Source organism: Sminthopsis crassicaudata, chromosome 4 (genome assembly GCF_048593235.1).
Source record: "Sminthopsis crassicaudata isolate SCR6 chromosome 4, ASM4859323v1, whole genome shotgun sequence".
In the NCBI taxonomy this organism is placed as follows: Eukaryota; Metazoa; Chordata; class Mammalia; order Dasyuromorphia; family Dasyuridae; genus Sminthopsis; species Sminthopsis crassicaudata.
This window is the reverse complement of record NC_133620.1, coordinates 19,620,296-19,642,965: the sequence shown is the minus strand read 5'-3', so window position 1 is coordinate 19,642,965 and position 22,670 is coordinate 19,620,296. Positions and strand designations below refer to the sequence as shown.

At 44.6% G+C, this 22,670-nt stretch overlaps 1 protein-coding gene and 1 long non-coding RNA gene across 3 annotated transcripts in view; one reads left to right on the top strand and one right to left on the bottom strand.

Moving 5' to 3' along the window:
- Positions 1–6,753, bottom strand: part of LOC141541589 (uncharacterized) — an 8,481-nt gene extending 1,728 nt beyond the window's left edge. Inside the window, exons 1-2 of the long non-coding RNA XR_012481848.1 lie at positions 6,541–6,753; positions 551–613 (exon numbers count right to left, since the gene is read on the bottom strand). This is a non-coding gene — a long non-coding RNA (uncharacterized LOC141541589). The remainder of the gene's footprint in view (positions 1–550; positions 614–6,540) is intronic.
- Positions 5,823–22,670, top strand: part of PRKAA2 (protein kinase AMP-activated catalytic subunit alpha 2) — a 65,098-nt gene continuing 48,250 nt past the window's right edge. Inside the window, exon 1 of one of the 2 annotated variants that reach the window (XM_074265829.1) lies at positions 5,823–5,970. In XM_074265829.1, coding sequence (XP_074121930.1) covers positions 5,877–5,970 — 94 coding nt within the window. In that variant the 5' untranslated portion in view covers positions 5,823–5,876. The remainder of the gene's footprint in view (positions 5,971–22,670) is intronic. The other variant, XM_074265830.1, reaches the window with a different exon arrangement.

Here is a 22,670-nt window from a genome sequence, read left to right as displayed (position 1 = left end):
TTACTTAGCAAAGGGCAAAGCCCAGTTTGGGGAATGGCAGCTGGACTCTAAATCAAGGTTACTTGATAATGCCAAGGAAGCTGAGTAAATAAGAACTGAGGGTCATCCTTCTCAGCCAAACGCTGGCTTCTGGACAAAAGGAGAAACCACCGCATTGGATGGGGAGGCAAAATGTGCAGAAGGGAGGGGGGGGGGCCATGGAGGATCAGAAAATAGCCTGGATTCAATAGCTGAACGCTTGGTTAACCCAGTAGGTAACTAATATTTAGGAATCACCTACTGTGTGCCAGGTCCTCTGCTAAGCAGTGGGGGTACAAATGCAAGGAATCAAGCAATCTCAACTCAAAAGGATCTGACATTCTAAAAATAATAACCTATTTTATATTAAATGGTTTAATTAAATATATTATTATGTCCAATATATATTAAATATATAGATATAGAAATGTAAGATATATTATAATAAATATTTTACATTCACATAATCATTGTATTCACATCACATTTTAAAATCATCCACTATAATTATTTATATTTATGAATCATCTACCCAGTGCCAGGTGCCAGGGATGCAAGTACAAGGAATGAAGCAATCTCCACAAGAAGGAACCTGCTAATGAAGGGAGACAACAAGTATAAATACCAATACACACAGTGTAAAGTGAATAAGTACAAGTGCAGAGAAAGTGGGTAAAAACAAGGAAATGTGGGAAGGAAGACATTGGCACTTGAGGGGATCGGGAAAGTCTTCCTGGTGGTTGAGCAGAGTTTTAAGGAGAGGGATTCCACGAGGTAGATGGAAGGATATTCCAATATGGGGGACATTCAAGGAAAATAACTTCGCCAGCAATAAGTAGCATAGATGTGAGTAGGAGAGATTTAGGGAGGGGAACCAATTAGGCCTGAACTGTGTGAGTGGAGAGAAGGGGTGCAGGTAGAAAGCACAAGAAATTGGCAACTCACTATGTAGAGTGAGGAGAAGGGACAAAGTTTAGGGTAGTCCAAACCTGAAAAGCTGGAAGGCTGGTGGTACTTTGGCAAAAATGGGGAAATTTGGAAGAATAGAAGGTTCATGGGAAAAGATAATGCCTTCAGTTTGGGATATGTTGAGATTACAACAGGGTACACTGTGAAATGTCCAGTAGGAAAATGGGATAGTAGGGCTGAAGGTCAGGGAAGAGACATAGAATGGATAATAGAATTCTTGGAATCATCTGAATAGAGGTGAATGACAATTAAACCAGTGGAGCTGATGAGATTATTTATTTGTTTGATTCTACAATGTTATGAAAGTCATACTATTTTTAAAAAAGTTTTAAAATTTCAAAACCTATGCACAGATAATTTTTCAACATTGACCCTTGACTAGCCTTTTGTTTCAGATTTTCTCCTCCTTCCCTCACACCTCCCCTAGATGGGGAGTAATCCAGTATATGTTATACAAGTTAAAATATATGTTAAATCCAATATGCATAAACATATTTATACAATTCTCTTGTTGCACAAGAGAAATCAGATCAAACAGGAAAGTAAATGAGTAAGAAACAAAATGCAAACAAACAAAAACAAAAAGTGAGTGAGAATGTTATGTTGTGATGGACACTCAGTTCCCATATCCTCCCTGTGGGTGTAGACGGTTCTCTTCGTCACAAGATCATTGGAACTGGCATCAGCCATCTTATTGATGGAAAAAGTCATGCATCAGGTTGGATAATATTGATGTTGCTGTGTACAACGGTCTCCTGGTCCTGCTCATTTCACTCCGCATCAGTTTCTGTAAGTTTCCCTAGACCTCTCTGAAATCATTTGTTGGTCATTTAGTCATTTCTTACAGAACAATAATATTTCCTAATATTCATATACCACAATTTACCCAACCATTCTCCAATTGATGGGCAGCTTCTCAGTTTCCAGTTTCTGGCCACTACAAAAAGAGCTGCCACAAACATTCTCCCACATACAGGTCCCTTTCCCCTCCTCAGTATTTCTTTGGGATATAATCCCAGTAGTAGCACTGCTGGGTCAAAGGGTATGCACAGTTTGATAACTTTTTGAGCATTGTTCCAAATTGCTTGAGATTCTTTAGGAGTGAAGAGAACTTAAAATAAAACCTTTTAGAATGCCCATAGTTAATGAATAAACTTGTGGAAGGACTAAGAAGACGCCTAGACTCTCAGTGGAAATCCAGAGAGGATGTAGCAATCAGAAAGATGGTCAATAGTGTCTTTTGCAGCAGACAGGGAAGGAGGATAAGGACTGAGAAAAAGGAAACGTCCGATTTGGCGATTAAGACATTTTTGGTAAAGTTGGAGAGAGCACTATCACTGGCGTGATGAGGATGGGAGCCAGTAGGTAAAAGATGGAGAACAAAGTGAGAGTTTAGCTTCTGCATTCAGGGAAGGTAACCCGCTTTTTCTTTTTTTTTTTTTCCTCACTAGTATTTTATTTTTCTGAATACATGTAAAGATAGTTTTCAAGATTATTTTTTGTAATTTCAAAATTTTCTCCCTCCCTCCCTTACTTATCCTCTCTTCAAGACAATAAGCAACCTGATAAGTTAAACATGTGCAATCCTTTTAAACATATTTCTCTATTTGTTAGGTTGTGAAAGAAAAATCAGATCAAAGGGGAAAAAAGCTCAACAAGAAAGAAAAAACAAACAAACAAAAAAGGTGAAAAGACTATGCTTTGATCCACAGTTAATCTCCCAAGTTCTCTCTTGGATGTGGAAAGAATTTTCCATCCGGAGTTCCTGGAATTGTCTTTCATAACCATATTTCTGAGAAAAGCTAAGCATATTCTAGTTGATCATCACATAATCTTCCTGTATTGTGTACCATGTTCTCTTCACTCTTCACTCACCATCAGTTCATGTCTTTCCAGGCTCCTCATTTTTATAGAACCACAATATTCCACCACTCACATACCGTCACTCGTCCAGCCATTCCCCAGCTGAGGGGCATCCACTGTTCCCAGGTCCTTGCCACTATAAAAGGGGCTGCCACAAACGTTTTTGCACGCGTGGGTCCTTTCCCCTCTCTTATCATCTCTTTGGGATACGGACCTTGGAGAGAGGCTGCCGGATTAAATGCAGTTTCACAGCCCCTTGGGTTCCAAGTTGTTCTGCAGAATGGTGACTAACTTTTTCAAGGTATTTAGCCAAGGAGGGAGAGTAGGGAGGATCATTCAAGGGATGGTAAAGCCTCGTGAAAAGCCTTTTTGTTTTTTTTAAGGATGAGGAAGACTAAGCTATGTTTGAAGGCCACAGGGAAGGAACCGAGAAGTTGGAAGTTTATGAGGGAAGGTGGGTAATTAAAGCGTGATCTGTAGGAGAATGGGGGCAAGGGATGCCTCAAGGACGCACAGAGGTTTACTTTGGCCAAGACTTCTTTATCAGAGACAAGGGAAAGGAGGAGACGTTGGAGGCAGACAAAGGCCCAGAGGTTTGAGATGACAATAATGGGAAAAGGGGCTTAATTTTCTCAGAAAGTAAAAGGTAAAGTCCTCTTCTGAGAAAGGGGAGTTTGGGAGCTTGGGGAAGGGAGAGGGAAAGAACATTTATATTGGGCCCACTGTGCGCTCGCACTGGGCTGAGGGTTGTTTCAGTGATTTGAGGTTGGATGAGGAAAGAGAAGTTTCTACATCTACAAAATTTCTTCTCTTTACCTCATCACCTCTCCTTGACTACGGATTATAATTGCTTTCCCTGCCTTCAAATGGCTTCCTTCTCCTTCAATCCATCCCAGTGAAAGGCAGCGTTCTTAAAGCACAAATCTGGCTGCGGTTCTTCTGCTCAAGTGCTCCTCGCTGTCTCAGAAATTAAATAAGAATTCATCTGGGTAATTAAGTCTCTTCCCATCTGGCCCCCTCTGATGTTTCCGGGGTTCACAGCGAAGCGGCCCCTCGTTCTGCTCTGCCCCCACGGCTCATCTCCTCACCTTTGCACCGGATGTGCCCCGAGCTCCCAGTGTCCCCCACTCTCACCTCTTTTTTAGTTTTCATTTACCAGATAGATGCAGGGGCGATTTTTCAGCACTGACAATGACCAAACCTTTTGTGCTAATTTCCCCCTCTTCCCCCGCCCCGTCCCCCAGACGGCAGGTTGACCCACACATGTTAAATATGTTAGAGTATGAATTAAATGCGATCTATGTAGACGTGTCCAGTTGTTCTGCACAAGAAGAATCGGACTTTGAAACCGTGCGCCATTAACCTGTGAAGGAAATCCCAAATGTCGGCGGACAAAGGTACAGGGATTGGGAATTCTGGGTGGTCATCTCCCAGAGTTCTCCCCTGGGTCCGCACTTCCACTTCCGGGGGATCCCTAGTTGCCTTTAAAGCGCAGCCTGATTCGGGCCCCTTGAGAACCCCCCCTGACTCTTGTCAGGACCTCCCCCTCCCCAGGACACACTTTACGTGGGCATGTCATTTTCTTTCTACAAGGCAGGAACCAGGATTTTTTTTTTTGGGGGGGGGCGGGATGAGGCCGGGTCTCTGTGTCCGCGCACCCCCACGTCGCAGGGGCGGTAACAGCTCGGGGACTGACCGGTGGCCGCAGGATGGGCTCTGAAGGCCTCGTGGAGCTGGGCCCCCTCGTGGAGACGGCGCTCGGATGGACCGGGGCCGGGCGGCCCGGGGGGAGGATCCGGGCCCGGGTCCGAGCTTGAGGCTCGGCTTTACTGCTTATGGCCGCGTGGCCTGGGACAATAACCTTGAATGGAAGGGGCCAGGACGGACCTGTAATCGAGTCCTCCCTGAGTCCGGGATCCCCAGGAGTCACGTCTGTCCGAATTAGTCAATAACCACACACGCGACGGCCTTGTGGAGCCGCGGTGGAGGGCGCGGACACGAGGCTCCCCGCGCGCCGCCCCGGCCGGGCCGCCGCCGCTCTGAGCGGCAGGTGGGCCCCCCGCCCCTCCCCCCGCGGTCCCGGGGAGCGAAGCTCAAAGATCAAAAATAAAACTCCCGCGCTGCTCTCCCTCCCGGTCTCCGGGTGCACGAGCCAGAGTGACCGGCGGTGGGACGGACCGCTCCCGCCGCGCAGGAACAAACTCCGGGGGCGCTCGCGCCTCCGTCGGCGGCTGCTGCCCGCGGCCCCCGGGTCCGCCCCGAGCGGGGGAGCCTAAGCCTCTCAGTCCGGCCCGGGCCGCTCGCAGGAGGGCGCGCCCTGCTGCACGACATCGAGGCCCCCCACTTTCCCGGGCCCGGTTTAGCCGCCGTTTCCGCAGATCCCCTCTGACCCCCGCCCCCGCTCAGCCCCCCTCCCAGGAGCGAGGACTCTGTGATCTCCCCACAATCATTAGCAGAAAGCGGCGGCGAACGTCCGATTGCGGGAGCGCCCGCGGGCCAGAGGGTTCGGCCCAGATTAGCCTCGCGGGGGCCTGGGCACCTCCTGCCAGAAGCGGGAGCTAAAGAAATCCCTCAGCGCAGCCTAGAAGTTCCCGGCCGGGTCTCCCGCCTCTGGTTTCTAGAACAGAAAACCGCGATGCCGGGAAGCGTCCTTTCCTTTCGTTATTTATCGATTATTTTGGTATCTCTCACCTCGCCCCGCTCCCCCTCCCTCCTCCCCCTCCCGTCCGCGCTCCTCCCTGCTCCGGTGCTCGCGCTCGCTCCCTCCTCCTGACAGTTCGCGCTCCCCCCTCCCCTCCCGGCGCCTGGCTCTCGCTCCTCACTCCCTCGCGCATGCCCCTCCCCTCGGGGTTCCTCGCCCCTCTCCCCTCTTCTCCCCCTCCCCCTCCGGCTCCCGCGGCACTGTGGGTAGACAGCTAGACAGCAGCCCGGCGGCGGCAGCGACCGGAGGCAGCTCCGCCGGGGCTTGGGCAGCGGCGGCGGCGGCGGCGGGGGCTCGCGGCGCGGAGGAGGGCGGGCGGCGGACGATGGCGGAGAAGCCGAAGCACGACGGGCGCGTGAAGATCGGCCACTATGTGCTGGGCGACACGCTGGGGGTCGGCACCTTCGGCAAAGTGAAGAGTTGAGTGGGGGCGCGCCGCGGCTGGGGGTGGGGGCCGAGGCGGGAGCGGGGGGGGGGACATGGGCGCCCCTCCCGCGCTACACCTGCCGGGGGGCGGAGGAAGAGGAGGAGGGGAGGAGGGGAGGGGCGAGGAGGGACGGCTCTCCTCCGGAGCCGAGGCGGGCCCGGCAGGGGGCGGGGGAGGCACCTGCGCTTCCCTCCCGATAGACCCCGGGGGAGGAAGAAGCGGGGCGCCTCTCCCCAGAGCTGAAGCGGGGCCGGTGGGGGGGGGTACCTGTGCGCCCCTCCCAGCATGCACCTGGGGGGAGAGGTGGGGGCGCCCCTCCCCCAGGGCCGGGGCGGAGCGGGCCCTCCCCCTAATCCGCCAGCCGTGGGGAGGAGGGGGGCGTCTCTCCCTCAGTGTTGGGGGGCTCCCTCGCGCCCCCCATACACACCGCTGTCACTGGGAGGGGAAGCCGGAGCGCGTCTCCTCCGGCCGAGGGGGTGTGTCCTGGGCGTGGCCACTCGGGCCTCCCCGCCCCTCCCACACCTGTCTCTCTCCCGGTCCCGCCTCTCGCTACCTTCCTGACCTTGAGCGGGCCGGCTCCCCGGGGACTCGCGTCCTCGCTGGAGGGTGCGGCCTGGGGCGGGGGCGCCCTCCCTGTTCCTTGGAGTCCTGGGTTCGGAACCGGGCCCGGCCTGCACCACTTCGGGCGCTCCTTACTCTGCCCCCGTGCCCGCGGGGGTCCGGGACCCCAGCCCTGGAGCCGGGGCCGCCTGGCTCTGGTCCCGAGTGGAGTGAGCCCGGGCCCGCCCCGCCCCTTCCCCCGCGCCTGGGCTCCGGGGGGCACCTGCACTTGCCCCGCCCGTGGCTGGCGTGAGAAATGCTTGTCACTGGGTGGGGGCACGGCCAGCTGGGGGGGGGCTGTGGTCCGGGGTGAAAGTTCAGCTGCCGGCGGCGCCCATTGTAGCTCTTCCGGCTCGAACCCGCTCCCCGGCCGCTTCTGACACCTCTTAGTGCGATTAAAAGGAGCAAATCCGCCCCTTTTACCACAGTTTCCTCTTCCGTAAAATGCAGGTGACGACCCTTAAACTGGTGCAGAGTGGTCTCCAAGCTCTCTGGAGAGGGCTGGTGGAAACCCTTCAAAACGCAAAAAAATGCTCCTTGTTCCTCTTAGTGCGATGGGACCTTTGTTACACAGCTTTAAGTCCCCTCCCCCCCAGCTCTTTCATTCTCAGTGCATTTATTAAGCACCTGCTGTGTGCAAGTCAAGAACAGGGCCTGGGAATTCAAAATCAAAAATCAGGTCCTTGTTCTCATAAATTTTATATTTTATACGAGGGGAAATGAAATCCATATAGGTACATAAATAAATAAAATGAACAAATACACGGTCACTTTGTGCAGGGTCAGGCATAGCTAAGGTTGGAGGTGACCCAGGCTAGCGTTGGGGACACTGGCGGCCTCCCGAGGCCTGGCGGCTCCGAGCTGCTCCCGGAGCTCAGCGGCCGCCCCGCAGTGCAGACCCAGGGCGGTCGTCCTGACCCCTGGGGTGAGGCAGGGGCTGTGCCCCAGCAGGATTTCCATGTATTCTGTGCGCAGCAGGAGGCCGCAGGGGAGGCACAGGGAAGGAACTCCCCCAAAGGGCTGTGCGGCCGGAGGACCTGCGGCCCAGGGCTGCATTCCCAGTCTAAAAGGGTGTCTCGGACTTCTGGGAAGCCAGACCCGCTCACCTTTCGTTTCTGTGACAGCAGAGGCTTTTAGCGCACTCATGGGGATGTGTGAGGGCCTCGGGGTTACTTTAAATCTTGCAGTTTTAGGACAAGGAGATGCAAGGGAATTCGGGAGCTGTGTAGGTGGTGGGGGGAGGCAGGGGCCAGCAGCCTGGTTGTAGTGGGAGGAGCAGGGCCTGGGCACTGGGACCGGCGGCCCCCTGCGACAGGTCGCTGCTGCCCTAGGCCTTCCTTCCCTGGGACCCTGGGATGGTGGAGGGCCCCGCCCCGTGACTCTGAAGGGCCCGCCCCACTCTGGCCGCCTGAGAGGCGGGGTGCCGTCCTCCTTGCCGGGCTGCTAGACATGTGACCGAGAACCCCAGATCTCGGGATCCCACGAGTGGGTGACCGGTCATCCCTGGGGACCCCGCAATTCTGCGGATGCCGCCCCAGAACCTTCCTTTCCTTTTCAGTTAGTAAAAGTCGCAGAGAATATCGATTGGCTGCTCCTGTTAATTGTCCAGGCAACCACTTCTAGAGCCAGCGGGTCAAAGTTTCCTTCTGATTAGAACTGCTGGAACGGGCTTTAAAAGGTGGATTTTTGATTCCAGGAGAGGGTAGGGAGATGCCTCTTCTCCGGCCCTAATTCCTGTATCCATGTGTCAGTGCTATTTTTACTTTCAGGTTCAGTATATGGGAGGAATGTGCAAGCCCTTGGGCACGGAGTTATGGCCAAGATCAGCAGGTGGTGCTTCCTCCCTCATTTCTGGCTTGGGGGAGCATTGATTTCTAGGTACTGTGTAATCTTAGCTTACTTTTGAAAGCATCGTGATGAGTGGGGACAGATGGGTGGTGTAGACAGATGGGGAGTGTAGACAGATTGGGGCACAGAGGACCCTGGAGGTGAGGTTGGAACACCACGTCTTCAATGACTGGATTAGGACTCCGGGGCCATGCAGGACCGAACCTCTTGGCATGAAAACATGTACATTAAAAAAGGAGAATAAATATCTCCCCCTTCCCCAGTTCCATTCTTAGTTATCCCCTACTTTGCTCTGCTCCAAGACGCAGCCTTGGGCAGTTATGTTATAAAAAGTTTGTAATTATATATATATATGTAGTTTTTTATGTACACTGTATTATTTAGTCCTCCTGATAAGGCTGAGGAGTATATTGCACAACTGTTATTGTACCTGTTTTATTGACCAGGAAGCTGAGCCTTAAGGGTTCAAACATCCACTAAGTGAGGGAACCAGGATCAGAACCCAGATGTTCTGTTTGATCAGTTCCTCACAGAAGGACCCTTCTTTAATATATGTGAGATGTATCGTTACAGATGTAACATCCACAGATATACTTATAGTTTTAATATATATTATAGATTTAATGTGACAGATTTACATGCAAACACATTGATATATAATATAGATACATAGAATTAAAATTATACTAATATATACCCATATTTACATACATTCATATATGCGATACATATGCATATACACACACAGGTATACCATTAACGTTCTACGTATGCTACATATATTCCTTTGGGTTGCTACCTCATCATGTTTTCTGTCAGGAGTCTGGCAAGTTTGTAGTCGGGAGCCCTGATTCCTCCTATTTACTAGCTACGTTATTGTAGGTATGTCCCGGACAGGCTCAGAAATGAAGTAGCTTCCTCTAAATAACCGAGAATTGTCCTGGGCTGACTTGTTTGAAGTGTCTCTCACCAGAGGGCCTCAAGCCCCCAAAGGCAATCGCTTTTTAGCCATGAGGTAGGAAACAGTGTTTTGGTGTCAGTCACTGAGTATTTAATAATACCTGACTGGGTACCAGGCACTGCGCTAAGCTTCTTGGCTACAAAAAAGGGCACAGACTCTCAGGGAACTTCCGGTTGAATGGGAAGACGACTGAGATCGGGGCAGCCGGAGTAACCTGGAGATAACCCACAGAGGATAGGCCTGGGTGGCTGCTGAAATGTCTTTCCCCACTGAGTTTCTGGAATTCTCCAATCCCTCACAAAACGATGGGAATCTCAGCATTTTAAAGTGCTATATGAATGTGAATTAATATTATTTATAAAATGTTACTGTACTAGCTAGGCCCCGGAAAGGGGCTTGACACCTAGAGGTTTGTGACTCAGACTGGTGTAACTTAATTTTATAGCTTTTCACTTTGTGTAAAAAACCCCACCCTTTTATTTTGTTTTAATCAAGCACCTGATGGTCAAAAGGAAAGCCATTTGGGCTAATTAATCCAGGGGTGAAGGCCATTTAAATTACTGTACATATTCCTAATAAATTTGAATTTCTGACTTTAAAAAGATCAGCTTCTGACATAAACTATGTGGTTTTATGAAAAGTTCACTTCTGTAAAGAGTGTATTTTTTGAGAGATTTCCACACTAGACTGTGAAGGATTTTTGCCAAATAGGGTCATTTCTGAACCAAGGTTAGGATCTGTTTGGTTGTTTGCTTACTGGATACAGTTCTTACCTCAACATTCAGGTTAATCATTTCATCAGGAAAGGAAATAAAAACACAGAATCTTTTTGAATCATTCAGATTCTAGACCTTGTAGAATTTTAACCTAATTTCTGTTCAAAGGTTGGATGGTGGATGATTTAATGGTATATGACTAAGAAGATATATGGAAGTTATATATTCTTTTAAGTTTTATTTTTCCTTAGTTCTAAATTCAGTTCTCATCTTTTATGGAATATAAAGTACTCTCAATACTTGTATTTTAATTGTTATGTCTTCTTATATTCAATCCTTGAATAGAAATTAAGTTGAAATTCTATGACATTTAAAAAGTAAATTGACTTGGTAATAATATGTAGTTTTAGAAATCAGAAAAAAAACTTACTAAGCAATTAGAAAATGAAAATGGAAATCTCATTTGTTAGTCTAAAAAGTACAAATGACTTGAAAGAAAAGTAGCTTTGTAGTTCATTGTTCCTTATGGGAATAGTTTTAATTAGTATAGTGGAAGGAATCAGAAGGTCTGATTTGAAATCCTGAATCTTCCACTTATGAATCATTAACTTTATTTTGTGGTCCTTATTTTCTTCACCTATAACTAAAGGGATTAACAAAGTCTACCTGTTTCTTCTTCTTCTTCTTCTTCTTCTTCTTCTTCTTCTTCTTCTTCTTCTTCTTCTTCTTCTTCTTCTTCTTCTTCTTCTTCTTCTTCTTCTTCTTCTTCTTCTTCCTCTTCCTCTTCTTCTTCCTCCTCCTCTTCTTCTTCCTCTTCTTCTTCCTCCTCCTCTTCTTCTTCCTCTTCTTCTTCTTTCTTCTTTCTTCTTCTTTTTCTTTTCTTCTTTCTTCTTTCTTCTTCTTTTTCTTTTCTTCTTTCTTCTTCTTCACTGAGGTAATTGGGGTTAAGTGACTTGCTCAGGGTCACACAGCTAGGAAGTGTTTAGTGTTTGAGACCAGATTTAAATTCAGGTCCTTCTGACTTCAGGGCTGGTACTCTATTCACTGCATCTCCTAGCTGCCCCCCACCTGTTGTTCTTGAAGAAAAGAGGGAAAGCCAATAGGATAGTCGGATGAATTTGGAATTTGGGTTGGTCAGGCAACTCAAGAATAGTTATTCTGGTCTTCATTTTGAGGCCTCCAAGGGTGGGTCTCAGGGATCTGTTTGGTCTCCCCCCCCATTTTTATCAATGACATGGACTAATGAAAAATATCACGTTCATCCCATCTGCAAGCTTAGATACTTCAGAAGGCTGGAAGACAAAAGTCAGGTCTCACATCTAACTAAATGAGACTCATTAGGAATATCTGCGCAATCTTGTGTAGATTGTTTTGACCCCAAGGACTCATTGGGGGAAGACCCGGCCAGATGGTAGTTTGTCTGAAACAAGACCTGGTGTTTTAGTGGAAGAACTTCAAGTTTCTCTCACTTAAACCTTCCTATCTTTTCTCTCTCTTCTCTTGCTGACCTCATGAGCTTGCAGGAGTTGATTATTTCTGTGCAGAAGCCACTGCCGTCTTTCTTCTCTCTGCAGTCTTGCATTAACAACTGCCTCTTGGACAATTTTCACACTGAGCTTTTCAGAGATCCCAAAAAACTCTCCCTGTCCCCAAGAGTTCAATATCTTCCTCTTTTCCCCCTTCCAAATTTGGGTATTCTACCCTGGGTACCACCTTTCTTCCAGCTTCCCTGGTCTGTAACTCCCAGTTTCTCCCTCTTCCTTAGTCCACAGTGACAAACTTTGTTGTTATACTTTTACAGCATCTCTTGTATCTGACTTCTTTCTGTTTATCCAGCTTCTTGTTCAGGCCCTCATTGCCTCTCACGGGATGATTGCAGCAGCTTCCTCATTGGTCTCTCTTGGCGCTCCACACTGCTGGATTAAGTGCATCTCTGACTGTAAATCCATAAATCCCACTCACTCGCGTTTACCTCTGTAAGAAAACATGAACACTTTGGTTTGGCTTCTAAAGGCCCATTTGATCTTTTCACTCACATACATTACTTCTTTTCACACATTTGTTGTCCTAAACTGCCCTCTCTTTTCCTAAAACATGCTGTCCATCTCCTGTCTCCAAGCCTTTCTTTTGAACAGTTTGTTTGCCTGGAATGCCCTTCTTCCCTCCCTGCACCTCACAAAATTCTTCTTTTCCGATTTCTCCAAACTGCTAGTTCCCTACCTTGTGAAATAATCCCTGTCTTGTATTTATTTCCATTCTGAAGGTTTCATTCTGGAACTAGTTTTATAATTACATTTCTCCTCTGACAGAATCTTTGAGAAGATTTTTCATTTAAAAAAATCTTTTATTTTCTTAGTATCTGGCACATAGTAGGTGATTAATAAATGCTTGTTGATCAATTGGCTTCAGATTCAACGGGTCAACAGTGTTAACAGGGTGATATGGCAGCCAAGAAAACTAATGAGGTGGGAATTAGGAAGATAAGAGGTAGTTCTGTTATACCCTGTCCTGGGCAAACCACATCTGTCATATTGGGCTCAGCTCCGAGTCCACATTTTAGGGAGGATTTTGATAAGCTGAAGTGTGGAGGGGAAAGCAGCAAGGTTAGTGAAAGGCCTTGTGTTTGTTTTTTATGAGAATTGGTTGAGACAAGTGGGATGATTGAGCCTGGTGAAGAGAACACTTCATGGGGACAGGAAAATGGCCATTGATTATGTGAAGGGCTGTCAAGGTAGAAGAGGGATTACAATTGTCTTGCCTGGTCCAATAAATGGAAATACAGAAAGAAACTGTATCTGTCTGTAAGGAAGACGTTTCCTAACAATTCAGAGTTTTCTAACGTGAATAACTTGGGCTTCCTCCTCCTTTGAGGAGAGTTTCCAAGCAGAAGCTTGACCTTCACTGTGATATTAATGATGGGAATTTCTCAAATGATCACTATCAAAATCATGGCAGTTTCTACATAAACATCATTGGCTAAGGGTGAAGAGGCAGAGAAGTTTTAACAAGAACTTACCAAGACCCCCTAAATTACATTGTGGGTCCTATGGTACATGTGGGAAAAGGTGAGAACGGAAAAATATGTGGGAAATCATGGTTCAGGAAGAAGGGAGGCACAAAGTCACAGATTTGAGGCTGCTTTATATCATGAGCATTTTCTTTTCTTTTTGCTGAGGCAATTGGGGTTAGGTGACTTGCCCAGGGTCACACAGCTAGGAAATGTTGTGTCTCCTGCCCTAAGGGCTGGTGTTCTATCCACTGTGCCACCTAGCCACCCCAAACATTTTCTTCAAAAAATAACAAAATCAATTATTTTAATTAGATTAAAAACCTATTCAGTTCATTCTAGACCTTTTTGGAACCATTCGTATGCTAGACCGATTTGTTGAGTGAGCCCCAAGTAGCACCAGCACAAATTACAATTTAGTGTACAGGAAAAGACTTATCCCTGACTCAGTAATCAGTCTTGGAACCTTGTTTTGTCAGACCTAAGATCAAAATCAATAAAAATCAAGAAAGATGGCTGATGGGAAAAAGATCTGTTGGATAGTAACCTTGACCTATATGAACAGATGATTGATCATCAGAAGTGGGGAATGGATAACAGGTATGACATCAACAGGGAAGAAAATAGTTTTATCTAAAGATTTAACTAATATAAGTTAATTGCCACAACAAGGAGCCAAGAAAGTGCTTTAGTCCAAAAACATCTGACTTGTTTGCAAAATAGAGGCAGGTAGGTGCCAAAAGAAAAACCAGATAAGGATATTAACTTGCTTATAAAATGTTACAAAGAATGACTATGAGCTTTGTCCTTTCAAAGCAGAGAGAAACAGGGGAAGGTAAAACCAGTTAAAAAAAAACTTGGCAAGATATCAAACTAAGTAAGTTCATCCCCGGGACTTTTAACCATAAAAATGGAGAAAGGACAACAGAGAGGCGAGAAGAAAGTAAAGGATTATGGACATTGAAAGTACCTGCTTGGAGCCTACCATTGTATCCCTGGATGTGTTAATGGAGGAACAAACAAAGAAGCTCAATGGATGATGTGATTATAGAGATCTGTGTCAGAAGTGCACTCGGGAGGATGCACTTATGTTCTAGAAATTATATACAAAGAACCAGAAGGAGATGAAAGGGTTAAAGGTGTTGAAAAAAGCCTCAGACTTGCTTAATATGGAGTGAATATCGAATATCGGTACTTAGAGATTTCAACACCTATTCTTTCAATCACTACAACATATTTATGGCAGTTCTGTATGGGTGAATTGAGAGAATCCTGGATGCAGGTGTTTGTGGTCAGAAACAAGCAGATTTTTATCATCAATATCCAGCAATGTATTATATCTTTAGGTCACTGAAGGGTAATATAAAATTCTATTATTTTGTTTCTTGATTATGGGGGAAAAAAAGTGGTTTAATTTGGTTGGAAGAAACCTTGCCTTAAGAACTCTTTTCCAAGGATGTCTTCCAGTTGTATATCATTATCATTCAAAATTTCTTAAAAATTTTAAAAATAGAAATAATTCAAAGATTCTTTGAGTATAAATATTAGGTGAGATATAAATAAGGGAGAAGCATGCTTGCCTAAGTTATTTTCACTGGGATCGAGACCCAGTGCAGAGTCCAGCTTGAAGAGGAATTCCTGGTTCTCCAGGGACTCTTGTGTACAGATGACATTATGCTGATTACTTCAAGTCATAGCACATTGCTGTGTCTCCTGGAAGAATTCTGAAATCACTCCCGAGTTTGACCTGGCCGTTTTTTGCAAGAAATATAAAGTGAGTGGAATGTGATTCTTGCCCAGATTTCGACATGTATTGGGAGGATGACCTGTTGACAGAGATGATCTTGTGATCTTGTCCACAAGTGTGTCAGTGTCAGTCATACGGTACAAATGGATAAAAGTTTGGATCTGGAGGAAAGGGAAGAGGAAAGTGGCTGGATTGACTTTAGGAAATCATAAACCTCCTTTATTAACCCAAACTTCCCAAGAAATCAAAAACCCAATTTTTTATTTCAACGTTTTACTACTGCTGCTGCCTGGCAGGGACATGGGCAACAGCTCTCTTAGAAACATTCAATTAGAAAAATTAAATATTGGAGAGAAGTGCCCTAGGTGGGTGGGAGAAAACCGTGTCACAGAATACAGCGGACAGAAGAATGAGCTGCCCTCAACGGATTGTGTTCTATAATGGGAAGAGAGTATGGGCAGTCAGATGGCCCGCTTTGGGGGGGCAGATGGTCGTTGGAATGCTCCTCTCCTCCCTCCAGAAATGGCAGGACAGACAGACCTCTCGCAAGCGAGGAGGGTGCCATGGTGAGGGCACAAGGAATGGTAACGGCCAGTCGGACAGGAGAGGCCTGAATGGGTCGAGACAGAACTTTCCAATAAAAGTCCCAGGTACCGAGCCCTGTGTGTGGGAGAAGAAGAGCCAAGGAGGCGCAACCATGGCTCGGGATAGCACATGAAACGTGGGCCTATTAGTGGGATGCCAAAACCTGGAGGCGAGTTCCACAGGGCGGAGGGGCCTCCGGGACGTGGCCACTGAGAGGTGACCGAGGAGCTCCTTGGTCTTTGGGGCAGCAGCTCTGCAGACACTTTTCTATTTGGGAGGAAAGGGCATGGGGGCAGAGAAGGTGAGTGACTTCTAGTACACATATAAAGCAGGATGGACTCAGACCTCCGTGACTGGGGCCAGCACTGTGCATGGAGACTCCTCACTGGCCCCAGATAGAGCAGGTTATCGGGCTAGATCTGCCTTTTTATAGGAATATTTTACAGAGGCTTGGAAGTACATTACATTTGCCCTATCAAAAATAGAATTAAGCTCTTTTAAAAAGACGTTTTTATTGATTATATTTTATTTTCACCTCACCTGGGCTCAGTCTGGGGGGGGGTCCTTCCCAACACTTCCTTTTCCCCTTCATCTCTGATCAGGGGTCATGTCTTATTTCCTCTCCTTTCTCTCCTCTGCACCCACCCACTGCCCCGGTGCAGACCCTCATGCCCTCTGCCTGGATATCTCTAGACCTGCTGGCGAGTCTCATCACCTCAGTTCTCCCCCTCTCAGCCGTCAAACCCATCTTGGTAAAAGATTGTCTGACCACATTACCCCGGCTGTCTTCAGTGCTTCCTCATCCCTCTAGGACAACAGAAAATTCTCTGGCTTTTAAACCCCACATAACCAGGCCCCTTCTACCTGCCCGGGCATCTTACACCTGGCTCCCCATGCTCCAGGGATGCGGAATGCTCCCACAAGGCACTTCGTCTCCTGTTTCAGGGCATTTCTTCGATTATCCCTCTCGCTTAAAATCCTCCCCTCCACTTCATGCTTTCTTGGCTTCCTTCCAGTCTCACCCCAAATCCCACCTTCTGCAGTATTCTTTGGCATTCTCCATGAATCCTAGGACCTTTTATGAGTTTATCTTGTATAGACCTTGTTTGAACATGTCTATTTTCATGTTATCTCCCTAACTAGATTGTATGTTCTTTGAGAGCAGGGACTACCTCTGGCCCTTATTTTTATCTCCAGCCCTTAAGCAATAAATAAATACAAATTGACTGATTTTTCCTAATGCATCTTTTCCCACTTTCTAGAGATCATTTTTTTCATAACAAGATAAAAAAAAGAGGAAAATAAAATAAGTTCAGTAAATCTAACTTTGAAAACACCCCCTTGAAAAAGTCTGACATCAGTAGTATTCTAGATTTACAGCTTCTTATCTCTGCAAAGAAGGGAGGGAGGTGCTTTAAACGTCCATTCTTTAACATATGCTTTTATTTCCATATTCAGTTGGGCCTCAGTCTCAAGATTCCAAGAAATTTGGATGCTCAGCAAATACTTAGGATTCACATCACAGAAATGCTATTTCCTAATTTTCTCTCTAATATAGAAAAAAAGATCACCCATACTACAAACAATTCATGTCTCCAGGAGATGCTCATAAACCTATAATAAATTATCTTACCTAGTTTTTATTTGTCTGAGGTTAAAGAAATAGGACATGGGGTAAGTTGAAGAGTTCAAAATGGAGGTTTTCAATGAATCAACACATGTTTGTTAAGTTCCTATTCTGTGCTAGGCAATGTGCTGGCCACTTAGGCTATAAAAAGAGATCAAAGACAGAGCCTGCTCTCAAGGAGGTAATAATTGGTTGGAGGCAGGGAATTGGACCAACAAATGTGTACAAATTAATTTTAATACAGGCTAGATAGGGAATAGAAATAGTAAGAATCAAGGGATTGGGAACAGCTTCCATAGATGATGGATTTGAACTCAGAGGTCAATGCTCTAGGCCACCATAGAAGATAGAGCTTGTACTGGGACTTACAGGAAGCCGGAGAAGCCAGCAGGTGGAGGTGAGGAGGGGGACAATTCTGGCCATGGAAGACAGCCAGAGAAAAGACTCAGTCTGAGAGATGGAGGGTCCTGTTCATGAAGCAGCCAAGAAGTCAGTGTCCCTGGGAGTGAAAGGGTAGGAGGGGCTCATGGTGTGAATTTGAATATGAAACATAGGATTTTATATTTGATCTTAGAGACCCTAGGGAGCCACTGTGAGTTAAATAGAACAGGGAGTGGTTGGATTTGCTTTAGGAAATTCACTTCAATGAGTAAATGGTAGATGGAGTAGAGTCAAAGATACTCTCCCCTCCTTATCCCTCCAAGCTATTGTAATACTCCAGGGTGAGTTAATAAGGACTAGAACCAAAGTGATCACAGTACCAGAAGAGAGAAGGGAATGTACTTTTTTTTTAAAAAAATTACTTTTTCTTTTTTTTTATTAAAGGTTTTTATTTACAAAACATTTGCATGGGTAATTTTTCAGCATTGATCCTTGCAAAACCTTCTATTCCAATTCCCCCCCTCACCTCTTCCCCTAGATGGCAGGTAGTCCAATACATTAAATATGTTAAAATATGTCAAATCCAATAGATGTATACATATTTATGTAGTTATCTTGCTGCACAAGAAAAATCAAACCAAGAAGGAAGAGAAAAATGAGAAAGAAAACAAAATGCATAGCTTTTTATTTTCAAATTACATACAAAGGTAACCTTCAACATTCACTCCTGCAAAACCCCATGTTCCATACTCTTCTTCCTCCCTTCTCCCCACCCCCTTCCCTAGGCAGCAAGTAATATATGTTAAACTTGTGCAATTCTATACATATTTTCATATTTATCATGCTGCACAAGAAAAATCAGATCAAAAAGAAAAAAACATGACAAAGAAAACAAAAATTGCCCAATCGAGCAACAACAAAAAAGGTAAAAATGCTGTGTTGTGATCACACTCAGTCCCACAGTCCTCTCTGGGTGCAGATGGTTCTCTCTAAGACAGATCTATTGGAACTGATACAAATCATCTCATTGTTGAAGAGATCCATCAGAATTGATCATAATCTTGTCTCCTATACACTGATCTCCTGGTCCTGCTCCTTTCACTCAGCATCAGTTCCTTTAAGTCTCTGAAATCATCCTGCTGGTCATTTCTTACAGAACAATAATATTCCAACATTCGTTTACCATCACTTATTCAGCCATTCTCCAGCTGATGGGCATCCACTCAGTTTCCAGTTTCTGGCCACCACAAAGAGGGCTGTCCAAACATTTCTGCACATACAGGTCCCTTTCCCTCTTTTGGAATCTCTTTGACATATAAACCTAGTAGAAACACTGTGGAGTCAAGGGGCAAACATTGTGCACAGTTTGGTAACTCTTTGGGCTAACTCCAGGTTGGATCATTTCATAACAACAATGCATCAGTGTCCCAGTTTTCCCACATCCCCTCCAACATTCATCATTATCTTTTCCTATCATCTTAGCCAATTTGAGAGCTATGTAGTGGCATCTCAGAGATGTCTTAATTTGCATTTCTCTAATCAATAGTGATTTAGAATATTTTTTCATGACTAGAAATGGTTCTTATTTCTTCATCTGAAAATTGTTCATATCCTTTGAATTTTTATCAATTGGAGAATGGCTTATATTCTTGCAAATTTGAAAATTCTTTATATATTTTAAAAAAGAAACCTTTATCAAAACCCTTGATGCACAATTTTTCCCCAAGTTTCCTGCTTCGAAGAAGGGGTGTATTTGAGAGATGTTGAAAAAGTTAAATGGACAGGCTTTGGAACAATTGGATGTGGTGTTGACATGGTGTAGAATTGAGATGATTTCCATGTTTCAAGCCTGAGGAATCGTGAGGATGATGGGAAGGTAAGAGGGAGGAAAGGTTTAGGGGAAAAGATAACGAGTTCTGTTTTGTTTAAGACTTCCACTGGACATCCAATGTGTCTGAAAAGCAGTTGAGCTGCAAGATTGAAAGTCAGCAGAGAGGTTGGGGTGAAAATGATAAGACTGAGAATCATCCACAGAGAGGTGGGAGCTGATGAGATCACCCAGTGAAGTAGGATAGAGAGATAAAAGAGCCTAGCACAGAACCCTGAGGGACATGTGGGGTTAAAGGGTATGACCTGGAGAAAGATCCAGCCAGGGACATTGAGGAGCTATCAGAGGGTAAGAGGAGAACCAGGAGAATCCCAGAGAGAAGACAGAACCACGTGGGAAAGAGCTCCCCCATGTCAGAGGCTGCAGAGAGCTCCAGGAGAATGGTAATGGGGGAAAGACCATGGGACTTGGTGACTTTGGAGAGAGCTGCTTTGGTGGAATGATATAGTTGAAAATTTTCAAAAAAAGAGAGTAAAAAGGCCTTTTCAAAGAGTTTAACCATAAAGATCAGAAGAGATTGAGAAAAACAATTAGGGGATAGAAGGATCAATTGAGTGCTTTTTGAAGATGGAGAGGACCTGTTTGTGGGGAAAGAGAAAGCAGCCAGTAGACAGGGAGAGATAGAGAATAAGTGAGAGTGAGAGTGACAGAAGGGGCAATCTATTGGAGACCCAATGCAGTGGAATTCTTTCCAATAACTTTCCCTCTTTTTGGAATGTAAATCTAAGGAAATTAATCATATTTCTGAAGATCCAGCAGTAAATCTGGTCTTTTATAGATCTTTTATAGATATCTCTTTTCCTCCATGAATTGGGGAATGGCTAAAAAAATTGTGGTATATGATTGTAATGGAATACTGTTGTGCTACATGAAATGACAAGGGGAATAATTTCAGAAAAACCTTGAAAGACCTGTGTGAATTTATGCAGAACCAGGAGATCATTGTATGTAGTAAGTATTATAATGAAGATCAACTACAAAAGACAGCTACTACTCTGATCAATACAAAGGTACAAGACAATTCTGAAGGATTCTTCACCTCCAGAGAGAGAACTGGTAAATTCAGAGTACAAATTCAAGTTCACACACACACACACACACACACACACACTTTTACTTTCTTTGTTTTCTCATTGTTGTTGTTTACCATAGGGCTAATATGGAAAAATGTTTTTCATGACTTCACATGTATAAGTGATATCATATTGCTTGCCTTCTCAATAGATAAGGGAGAGGCTAAAGGGAGAGAATTTGAAACTCAAAATTAATTTTTTTTAAAAAAAGACTGTTTAAAATAAAGAATAAATTAAATAAGAGATCATACCAGAAGACATTACATTTCAGATCTCTGAGTTTATGACAAACAAGGGATAGAGATGTTAATAAAATGTTAAAATGAACAATACTGATTACATAAAATTAGAAAGTGTTTCTACAAATAAGACCAATGCAGCTAAAATGAGAATCAAGAAATTATAATAAAAAAGAAATCTTTGCAGAAGTGATCAGAACTAGAAAACTAATTTACAATGATACTATAAAGACAAACAAAAATCTGATAAAGATATAGATTCAAAACATATAGCATACTGATTCAAATTTATACACATTAGCATCACCCCCAAATAATACATTTTCAAAGATTGTGAATGGCTGTTTTCAGAGGAAGATCCAAGTTACCAATAGCTATATTATAAACATGTTCTAAATCATTAATAATTAGAGAAATACAGATTAAAGTAACTCTGAAATACGGCCTCACGCCTATAGTGGCACATAACCATTGGAGTAGAAAAGTTGACAAAAAAGGAAAATGACAAAAGCTTGAGGTACAAGAACATTTGTGCATTGTTGATAGAACTGTGGGTCTGATCATTCTGGAAAACAATTTGAAATTGTGCCTGACATAGTTATTTAACCATGTGCATAATCATGAGGTCTATCCTTCCAAAAAGGTAAAAGAAAAATAAGGATTCTTAGGTATAAAAATTGCAGAGCTTCTCTTCATATTGGCAAAGAATTATAAACTGAAAAATTCCCCTCAATTGGGGAATGATTGAACACATTATGATATGTGAATTGATGGAATACTATTGTGCTGTAAGAAAAAATAAGAGAAACCTGAAAAAGACGTGTATGAACTGATGCAGATCAGAACTAGAACAATTTATATAATAATACTGATGCTGTAAAGACAAACAACTTTGGAAAAGGAGGAACTCCCATTAAAAGGACGACTCACTGCAATTCCAGGGGACTCATATTAAAATAGGCTGCCTTACCTCCAGGTAGAGAATGAATATATGTTTGTATATATATGCACAGATATATGTATAGGCATATAATATACTTACATATATGTAATATTAGAATTTGTTTTCTTGGATGTTTATAATGGATTTTAGTGAGTTTTGGGGGGCTTGTTTTCTTTCTAAATGAGGTGAGGAGGAGGTGGGAGGGAAAGAATCAGAGCTGAAAATAAAATGGATGAAAAAACAGGTCATGCTAGAATACCTTGATTTCCTTTTTTGGACCTTAATTTCCTTTTAGATGACTAAGAGATGAGAGTAATGCTATCAACTTAGTTGTCTTTGAAATCGTTCTCTTCTTAAAGAGACAATGGAGAAATGAGGAATAGTTGATAATTCCACCACTGGATTAATTAGCCTTTTTCTGCTTGACTCCATAGGCCAGGATCAGGGACAATAGGCGAGACTTACAAGGAGGCAAATTCAGGCTTGATTTCAAGAAAAAATTGCTAAAAATTAGAATTGCCCAAAGTGGAATGAGGCACTCAGCAATCATTCCAAGTGGGATCCGTCTCTCCTTCCTTGGAGCTCTTCAAGCAGGGATGCGGAGCTGTGGGCCTCCTTTTCTCATCGGATTGTAGCTGTGACTGTTCCAAAGGTCCCATTCTATGGTTGATTTCAGGTGAATTGCTGACTAGCCACATCTTGCCTGGTTCCTACAGGGAAAAGGTGCTTTTTTTAACCTATCAGATTAAAATTTCTCATTAGATTTTTCCCAGTGTTCTTATGTGGCTCAGTCACTCGCTGTGTGAGCTTTGGAAAATCACTTTGTCAGCAAAGCAAGGTGGTCTGAGTGACTGGTGGGTCCATAAGAGTCAGAAACTACAGGCAGAGAATGACTCCTTAGGCCACAGTCACACGTCAGTGCTCCCCCAAAGCTGACAGCAGCACTGCCCTCTCCTCCTGCACAAAGCTTTTGCTCAAAACAGGGAGGGGAACCTGGAGATTGAATAATGTTGACTAATGCTACATATTTATTTATGTATTGACTTTTTTCAAATGATGCTCAGTTTTCTCTTCTTC